We start from the raw sequence: 10,406 nt of genomic DNA, 5'->3' as shown, positions 1-10,406 counted from the left end.
GTTGTTTTCAAGCGCACAACACGGACATAAAGAGTAACACACACTTACACACACACACACACGTGTCCCTTTTTACACTTTATTGTTAAGTTACAAAACAAGTGACATTCGAGCAGAAGAAGGAGGAAGACGAGCGACACGAAGCCCTTGAGTTGTTGATCTTCGATGGCGAGTGTGTTTCTCCCTGAGGCGGCGTTTGTGTGTCGCAGACGCACAACGACACACACGTGTGGACGACTCTACAGTTTGTGTGTTTGCTGATTGTGCTTCTCACAAACACGTGACTCCGCCACAACATTATGACCACCGGGCTGACGTCGAGCGGTCGTAATGTTTTGGTCTCCGTCGCTACACGGTCGTCACGACCAGTGACGGTTTTTCCCATGATGCACTGCAGCGGAGAGGCAGCTCTGGTCTTGAATGTCGTCGGTTCTTAAAGGGATCCGAGGAAGCGAAGCCGGAACCAGAACTTCTCTGAGGTAACGACCCGAGAGTCGGTTCCGTCGACTTCACGTGGTTCTGATGGCGTCGACCCGGTTGCTACATCTTTACAGAACCAGAGACTGAGCTCGAGAGGATACTCTCGCGGACGAGTCGACACAACGTCGGCACGGAAACGGTTTAAATGTCTTTATAGAGTTTTTCAACAGTTCCTGACGTTTGTCTTTAAAACATTAAATTATTTGAATTATAGTTGAATTTGTTCATTTTATTTCTATATTTAAAGGTTAAATTTGTTTTGGTAAATTATATTTATTCAATCAAATATTGTCTTAATTAATTCACTTACTTTTAATAATTTATTAAATTATTTATATTTATTATTAAATACTTTTAATTTAATTTAGTTTGATTAAAATACATTTAATAAATTCAACATTTTTTTAAATAATGTTTTTTAGATTCAATATAAAACACTATAATAACAGGTTTAATTTTAAAATGAAAAACTCGATATATTTTCAAAAGTAAAAAAATCCAAAGTTCGATTTTCCTTCCGTCAGACTCGTGACCTGAAGTTTGGTTCCAGAGTGAGGGTCTTTAGGGTCTTTAGGGTCTTTAGGGTCTTAAAGGGTCATAAAGGGTCATAAAGGGTCAAAGGTCGACGCGTCTATTGCTCCGACGACGGAAACGAACGACACAAGACGAGACGAACGCGACGAACACGACAACGAGCGACATTCAAAACAAACGAAAGTTTTTAAATAAAGTTTTCTTTCTTAAATTAGCACGAACGGATGAACACGATGCATATTGCAACAGTTGCATGATGGGTAAATACCGCACAAAAACACATGACCCAGCAGTCTCTTGGTTCGTGTGTCTCTTTGAAAATATAGAAATCTGGTGAAAAACAAGTACAAAGGTCACTTGAAAACCAGAGACGAAAGTGTTCCGGAGAAGGTGGTTCTGGTTCTGGTTCTAGTCCAGCGGGCCCTGAAAGATGAGTCTGACGCAGCCGTGCTCGGCGCTGAGCTGCGCGGCGCAGAAGGGGCAGGCGGCGTGGAAGGTGTGGGTTCCGTGCGGCAGCGGAATCTGACTCCAGAACGCCGCCGTCTTCTCGGAGCACACGTGTCCACACGGGTCGAAGGCGTGGGTCGGCGGCGCCGCGTCCAGGTAGAAGCCGGCCTCGCAGCCCAGCCACAGCGGCACGTAGGGGCCCCTGGCGCGGCACATGGGGCACTCGCGCAGGCGGCCCTCGCGGCCCTCGCGCTGGTTCCCCCAGTCGTGGTAGCCGTGCACGTGGCCGCAGCGCACGTAGACCCACGGCTGCTTCTCGTCCGGCGTGTCCTTGCGCCTCATGGACGGGAAGGCCAGCGTGTTGAACCCCACCGGGCACTGGGGTCGCGCCGCGTTGATCTCCTGCCGCAGCGCCTCCAGGTGTTTGACGGTGGGAGTGCGCGAGAGGCCGTCGGCCGTCCGCCACAGCAGCGCGGCGCCGCACAGGTCGATGAGCGACCCGTCCACCAGCTCCTGAGACTCCGACAGAACCTGAGACACAAACAACAGTTCCGTCAACATCTTTCAGTGCAGACCTCTGCCAAGCAGCTCCACTTTGACTTCCTGTTTCCTACATGATCAGAGCTGTGTCTCAAACATACTTCTCTTAGTATACTAGAAGTTAGTATCATCAGGATAGTGTACGTACTAACTAGTAACTAATCCTCCACAGATAGTATGTCTCAAACATACTTCTCTTAGTATACTAGAAGTTAGTATGCATCAGGATAGTGTACGTACTAACTAGTAACTAATTCTCCACAGATAGTATGTCTCAAACATACTTCTCTTAGTATACTAGAAGTTAGTATCATCAGGATAGTGTACGTACTAACTAGTAACTAATCCTCCACAGATAGTATGTCTCAAACATACTTCTCTTAGTATACTAGAAGTTAGTGTGCATCAGGATAGTGTACGTACTAACTAGTAACTAATCCTCCACAGATAGTATGTCTCAAACATACTTCTCTTAGTATACTAGAAGTTAGTATCATCAGGATAGTGTACGTACTAACTAGTAACTAATCCTCCACAGATAGTATGTCTCAAACATACTTCTCTTAGTATACTAGAAGTTAGTGTGCATCAGGATAGTGTACGTACTAACTAGTAACTAATCCTCCACAGATAGTATGTCTCAAACATACTTCTCTTAGTATACTAGAAGTTAGTATCATCAGGATAGTGTACGTACTAACTAGTAACTAATCCTCCACAGATAGTATGTCTCAAACATACTTCTCTTAGTATACTAGAAGTTAGTATCATCAGGATAGTGTACGTACTAACTAGTAACTAATCCTCCACAGATAGTATGTCTCAAACATACTTCTCTTAGTATACTAGAAGTTAGTATCATCAGGATAGTGTACGTACTAACTAGTAACTAATCCTCCACAGATAGTATGTCTCAAACATACTTCTCTTAGTATACTAGAAGTTAGTATCATCAGGATAGTGTACGTACTAACTAGTAACTAATCCTCCACAGATAGTATGTCTCAAACATACTTCTCTTAGTATACTAGAAGTTAGTATGCATCAGGATAGTGTACGTACTAACTAGTAACTAATCCTCCACAGATAGTATGTCTCAAACATACTTCTCTTAGTACACTAGAAGTTAGTATCATCAGGATAGTGTACGTACTAACTAGTAACTAATCCTCCACAGATAGTATGTCTCAAACATACTTCTCTTAGTATACTAGAAGTTAGTATCATCAGGATAGTGTACGTACTAACTAGTAACTAATCCTCCACAGATAGTATGTCTCAAACATACTTCTCTTAGTATACTAGAAGTTAGTGTGCATCAGGATAGTGTACGTACTAACTAGTAACTAATCCTCCACAGATAGTATGTCTCAAATCACATACTTCTCTTAGTATACTAGAAGTTAGTATGCATCAGGATAGTGTACGTACTAACTAGTAACTAATCCTCCACAGATAGTATGTCTCAAATCACATACTTCTCTTAGTATACTAGAAGTTAGTATGCATCAGGATAGTGTACGTACTAACTAGTAACTAATCCTCCACAGATAGTATGTCTCAAACAAACTTCTCTTAGTATACTAGAAGTTAGTGTGCATCAGGATAGTGTACGTACTAACTAGTAACTAATCCTCCACAGATAGTATGTCTCAAATCACATACTTCTCTTAGTATACTAGAAGTTAGTATGCATCAGGATAGTGTACGTACTAACTAGTAACTAATCCTCCACAGATAGTATGTCTCAAATCACATACTTCTCTTAGTATACTAGAAGTTAGTATGCATCAGGATAGTGTACGTACTAACTAGTAACTAATCCTCCACAGATAGTATGTCTCAAACAAACTTCTCTTAGTATACTAGAAGTAAGTATCATCAGGATAGTGTACGTACTAACTAGTAACTAATCCTCCACAGATAGTATGTCTCAAACAAACTTCTCTTAGTATACTAGAAGTTAGTATCATCAGGATAGTGTACGTACTAACTAGTAACTAATCCTCCACAGATAGTATGTCTCAAACAAACTTCTCTTAGTATACTAGAAGTTAGTATCATCAGGATAGTGTACGTACTAACTAGTAACTAATCCTCCACAGATATTATGTCTCAAACATACTTCTCTTAGTATACTAGAAGTTAGTATCATCAGGATAGTGTACGTACTAACTAGTAACTAATCCTCCACAGATAGTATGTCTCAAACATACTTCTCTTAGTATACTAGAAGTTAGTATCATCAGGATAGTGTACGTACTAACTAGTAACTAATCCTCCACAGATAGTATGTCTCAAACATACTTCTCTTAGTATACTAGAAGTTAGTATCATCAGGATAGTGTACGTACTAACTAGTAACTAATCCTCCACAGATAGTATGTCTCAAACATACTTCTCTTAGTATACTAGAAGTTAGTATCATCAGGATAGTGTACGTACTAACTAGTAACTAATCCTCCACAGATATTATGTCTCAAACATACTTCTCTTAGTATACTAGAAGTTAGTATCATCAGGATAGTGTACGTACTAACTAGTAACTAATCCTCCACAGATAGTATGTCTCAAACATACTTCTCTTAGTATACTAGAAGTTAGTATCATCAGGATAGTGTACGTACTAACTAGTAACTAATCCTCCACAGATAGTATGTCTCAAACATACTTCTCTTAGTATACTAGAAGTTAGTATGCATCAGGATAGTGTACGTACTAACTAGTAACTAATCCTCCACAGATAGTATGTCTCAAACATACTTCTCTTAGTATACTAGAAGTTAGTATCATCAGGATAGTGTACGTACTAACTAGTAACTAATCCTCCACAGATAGTATGTCTCAAACATACTTCTCTTAGTATACTAGAAGTTAGTATGCATCAGGATAGTGTACGTACTAACTAGTAACTAATCCTCCACAGATAGTATGTCTCAAACATACTTCTCTTAGTATACTAGAAGTTAGTATGCATCAGGATAGTGTACGTACTAACTAGTAACTAATCCTCCACAGATAGTATGTCTCAAACATACTTCTCTTAGTATACTAGAAGTTAGTATGCATCAGGATAGTGTACGTACTAACTAGTAACTAATCCTCCACAGATAGTATGTCTCAAACATACTTCTCTTAGTATACTAGAAGTTAGTATGCATCAGGATAGTGTACGTACTAACTAGTAACTAATCCTCCACAGATAGTATGTCTCAAACATACTTCTCTTAGTATACTAGAAGTTAGTATGCATCAGGATAGTGTACGTACTAACTAGTAACTAATCCTCCACAGATAGTATGTCTCAAACAAACTTCTCTTAGTATACTAGAAGTTAGTATCATCAGGATAGTGTACGTACTAACTAGTAACTAATCCTCCACAGATAGTATGTTTCAAACATACTTCTCTTAGTACACTAGAAGTTAGTATCATCAGGATAGTGTACGTACTAACTAGTAACTAATCCTCCACAGATAGTATGTCTCAAACAAACTTCTCTTAGTATACTAGAAGTTAGTATCATCAGGATAGTGTACGTACTAACTAGTAACTAATCCTCCACAGATAGTATGTCTCAAACAAACTTCTCTTAGTATACTAGAAGTTAGTATCATCAGGATAGTGTACGTACTAACTAGTAACTAATCCTCCACAGATAGTATGTTTCAAACATACTTCTCTTAGTACACTAGAAGTTAGTATCATCAGGATAGTGTACGTACTAACTAGTAACTAATTCTCCACAGATAGTATGTCTCAAACATATATCTCTTAGTATACTAGAAGTTAGTATCATCAGGATAGTGTACGTACTAACTAGTAACTAATTCTCCACAGATAGTATGTCTCAAACATACTTCTCTTAGTATACTAGAAGTTAGTATCATCAGGATAGTGTACGTACTAACTAGTAACTAATTCTCCACAGATAGTAGGTCTCAAATCAAACTCTGCTGCTACACACTAACAGGAAATGACGCGACAGCTTCTTCTTCTACTACTATTTAACGATGATTTCAAGCAGCTGTAGGAACACTAGCGCCACCTGCTGGCAGCACGTTTTGCAAGTTTGGAAGAAATAATCTGAACTAAATCTGATCAGAAAGTTTGTTCTTTCAAGTCAAACCAAATGTTTTTATAAAATATGTCAAATAAGAAACAAATACATTCTGTTAACTTTACACCTGAAGTCAAAACTGTCCTAAAATCTAATAAAGTTTAATTAAAAGATCGAGAAAGAAAAACTTTTTGACGTAGATTTTAATTTTCTTAAAAAACTTTATTAAAGTAAATAAAGTTATTATGAAATAATCAAGTCTTTTACTTTTGATGGACATGTCAGTTTGATTGACATAATGCTGCCCAACAGGCTGCACTAAATATTTGTTTTTTTTACAAAAAAATTACAGAATAAAAAGCTAAAAAGTTAAAGATATTTAGAAGAATTTATATGAATCATGGGATTTTAACTTTAAAAAAAATCTTATAAATCTAATTATTGTTTCTAAACATTGCTAAACATATTTTCATTGAATTCTTCATATCACATAAAAAACAATTCTCTAAACTTTATCTAAAAATATTTTTACAAACCTTTTTTACTTCGTTTAGTTCAACAAGTGTTGTTGAAGCAGTTCTGCTCTACAACACTAGAGGGCGGTGTTACTGTTCACAACAACAGGTTTAGTTCCGAGAGAAACAGGAAAGTTGGACTAAAAAAACGGATTATTGATGGAAATAATAACAAACTTCAGGGATTATTGTGTTTAAACTCCTCTTCACTTATTCTCTTTGCATTTAATTGAAATAATATGTTTTAAAATGATTAATTAAAAACTTGTATTTACATTTTTGTATCAAAATCATCAGAAAACAAATGAAGAAATAGTTCAATGTCAGTTTTTAAATAATCAATCTTTTTCTGGACATTAACACAAATAATATCATTATTTAAATATGTATGTCTATGTACTGTGGGAGGAGATTTTTTTGATAGATTTGAATGTTTATAAAACATTACGATCTCACGTATGTTTCAGCTCAAGAATCATGAAGTTGAAATAAAACATTGAAGTATTTAGAAGAAAACAAATCTGACATGATTGAAATAATAATAATGATTGAAAGCTGTCAATCACTCTCTTCAGAGACGAACTGAAGCTAATGATCTTAAATTTGTTCTCATAAGTGAACGTCCTCGTCGTCAAAACTAATAAAGTTAATTGAAAGCCTGTTATTGGCTGGGAGACAGGAAGTTAATTGGAAGCCTGTGATTGGCTGGGAGACAGGAAGTTAATTGGAAGCCTGTGATTGGCTGGGAGACAGGAAGTTAATTGGAAGCCTGTGATTGGCTGGGAGACAGGAAGTTAATTGGAAGCCTGTGATTGGCTGGGAGACAGGAAGTTAATTGGAAGCCTGTGATTGGCTGGGAGACAGGAAGTCAATTGAAAGCCTGTGATGGGAGACAGGAAGTGGTTCCTACCATCTTCCCTCGCTGCTGCGCCGAGCGCGTCTCTCTGAGCGTGAACACGTTGCCGCACAACGAGATCTCCCTCCAGACGCCGGGCTTGGAGTCTTGTGTGAAGCCGTTACGAGGGTGCATCACCAGAACCCCGTTGGTCGTCAAACCGTCCATTTGTCCGTCCGACGTTTTCCATTTCGCGGCTTTTTCCTGAAGAACAAACAAAGTGTAAATTCATCTGATCTGTGTTGTTGAGTTTTATTTACATTTGTTCAATATTATTAAATAAATAAACACAAGAAATTATTGAATTCAAAAATCAATATCAATAAAATAACAAAAGTTTTAACATTTTTAATGAAGTTGATGTCAAGTCATTTAAAAATGTTGAATTATTTTCTTCCTGCTCTGACAAAACAGCCACATATGCTACATGTTAGCTTCCACAACAGTTAGCTTCCATATGTTAGCTTCCACGTGTTAGCTTCCATATGTTAGCTTCCATATCTTAGCTTCTACATCAGTTAGCTTCCACAACAGTTGGCTTCCACATGTTAGCGTCTACATCTTAGCTTCCACAACAGTTAGCGTCCACATGTTAGTTTCCACAACAGTTACCTTCCACATGTTAGCTTCTACATGTTAGCTTCCACAACAGTTAGCTTCCACATGTTAGCTTCTACATGTTAGCTTCCACAACAGTTAGCTTCCACAACAGTTAACTTCCACATGTTAGCTTCCACAACAGTTAACTTCCACAAGTTAGTTTCCACAACAGTTATATTCCACATGTTAGCTTCCACAAGTTAGTTTCCACAACAGTTAGCTTCCAGATATTAGCTTCCACAACAGTTATATTCCACATGTTAGCTTCCACAAGTTAGTTTCCACAACAGTTAGCTTCCAGATGTTAGCTTCCACAACAGTTAGCTTCCAGATGTTAGCTTCCACAACAGTTAGCTTCCACTAGGGTAAGCTTTCACAACAGTTAGCTTTCACAACAGTTAGCTTCCACATGTTAACTTCGACATGTTAGCTTCCGCAACAGCTAGCTTTCAGATGTTCGCTTCCACAACAGTTAGCTTCCACAACAGTTAGCTTTCACAACAGTTAGCTTCCACTATAGTTAGCTTTTACAACAGTTAGCTTTTACAACAGTTAGCTTTCACAATAGTTAGCTTCCACATCAGTTAGCTTCCAGATGTTAGCTTCCACATGTTAACTTCCACATGTTAGCTTCTACATGTTAGCTTCCACATGTTAGCTACTACATGTTAGCTTCCACAGGTTAGCTTCCACAGGTTAGCTTCCTGAACGCTCACCCCGAGGAAGATGTTCTTGGACGGGTCGAACCCGGCGGCGTAGATGCGGGTGGTGTAAGGCGGCGTGCGCTGGCATATGATGCGGCAGGCGAAGCGGGAGATGGTGCTCTGGACGGACTGGGTGTCGGTGTTGCTCTGACTTCCTGCCACCGTGTCCGTCACCACGAAGTCGATCGGACTTTCTGTCGACCTCCCGATCTGAGGGAGAAGATGGTGGACTGAGTTAGAAGAAGAACAAACTAGTGTCATGGATGTCACTCATCGTCACGTTTCGTTTTATCCTTTAACGAGAATTTTAATGTCGACAAATTGAATAAATGTGCAAATAAATCACTTTTTAGTCAATTTTATCAAATATCTTGAAAACTCAAGTTCAGAATCAACACAAACATAATAAATGAATGTAATAAACAAAATAATTATAAATGTTGGATGGATGGATGGATGGATGGATGGATGGATGTATGGATGGAGGGAGGGAGGGAGGGAGGGAGGGAGGGAGGGAGGGAGGGAGGGAGGGAGGGAGGGAGGGAGAGATGGATGGATGGATGGAGAGATGGAGGGAGGGAGGGAGGGAGGGAGGGAGGGAGGGAGGGAGGGAGGGAGGGAGGGAGGGAGAGATGGATGGATGGATGGATGGATGGATGGATGGATGGATGGATGGATGGATGGATGGATGGATGGATGGATGGATGGATGGATGGATAGATCGCGACCATGTTTTACACTTATTACTTTATAAAGTTGCTCTGAAATCTTGGCGAACGAGAGGTTACGAGAGTCCATTATGAAGTAATAATGGCTTCACTCCTCGTATTCATGCTCCGCTTTATTTATACAACGAGTCCCCTGGAGCTGGAGACTTCCAGGGTGGATGACACGCCTGGACAAACCTCCACCCATCCCAGCAGAGTGGGTGTGGTTATGGTCAACAAGATTTAATCTCCAGAAAAAACGAAGTACAAGAAGTTTTGCACAAACAAACTGATGAAGATCAACTGAAGAGTCTCTCAGATCAACACGTTTGCTGCAGAACCTTCAGGACGTGACGTGACGACGAACCTGGAACATGTCGGTGCTGGAGTCGTGCATGTACTCCACCACCACCGTCTGGACCCGAGACAACGTGTAGGAGATGCTGTGCTGGTCTTTGTTGCTTATGGCCTGGAGACAGAGAGAAGATGATGATGAAGGTTTGCACCTCAAACATAGACTCCACAGAAACCACGGGCGGGAAACGAGGTGCGGCGGGTGAAGGGTCAGTCTGACCCGACATCTGCGGGACCAGCACCTCAACACAAACGGGTTCTTGTGAGACAACATGGAAGCTCCTGCTCAAACATCTCTGGAAACTGTGAACTAATGAGTTGTGACTCATCATCTTAATGTTGCACAAGCCCAACAGAACAAAAGCCTTTTGTGGAGCCGAGAGGTTCTGAGAGGTTCTGAGAGGTTCTGAGAGGTTCTGGACGGGCCGGACGGGCCGGACGGGCCTGACGGGCCTGACGGGAGTGTTCGCCTGATGTCAGAGATTTGTTTCAACAGGAGCTGACGTTACGTAACCGTTCGCACAGATGAAGCTCCAGATGTTGAGAAGCGACACATGTTCCGGATCCATC

The 10,406-nt window shown here is 40.1% G+C and overlaps 1 protein-coding gene across 1 annotated transcript in view; it reads right to left on the bottom strand.

Moving 5' to 3' along the window:
* Positions 1-67: 67 nt before the first annotated feature.
* The window catches only part of peli1b (pellino E3 ubiquitin protein ligase 1b), a 41,898-nt gene continuing 31,559 nt past the window's right edge, over positions 68-10,406 (bottom strand). The window contains exons 4-7 of the mRNA XM_087802066.1: positions 9,850-9,951; positions 8,788-8,985; positions 7,487-7,675; positions 68-1,992 (exon numbers count right to left, since the gene is read on the bottom strand). Of these exons, the coding sequence (XP_087658192.1) occupies positions 1,423-1,992; positions 7,487-7,675; positions 8,788-8,985; positions 9,850-9,951 (1,059 nt within the window). The 3' untranslated portion in view covers positions 68-1,422. The remainder of the gene's footprint in view (positions 1,993-7,486; positions 7,676-8,787; positions 8,986-9,849; positions 9,952-10,406) is intronic.

Source organism: Callionymus lyra, chromosome 11 (genome assembly GCF_982586985.1).
Source record: "Callionymus lyra chromosome 11, fCalLyr1.hap1.1, whole genome shotgun sequence".
In the NCBI taxonomy this organism is placed as follows: Eukaryota; Metazoa; Chordata; class Actinopteri; order Syngnathiformes; family Callionymidae; genus Callionymus; species Callionymus lyra.
Note: the sequence above shows the minus strand (reverse complement) of the source record. Positions and strands in the feature narration are given on the sequence as shown.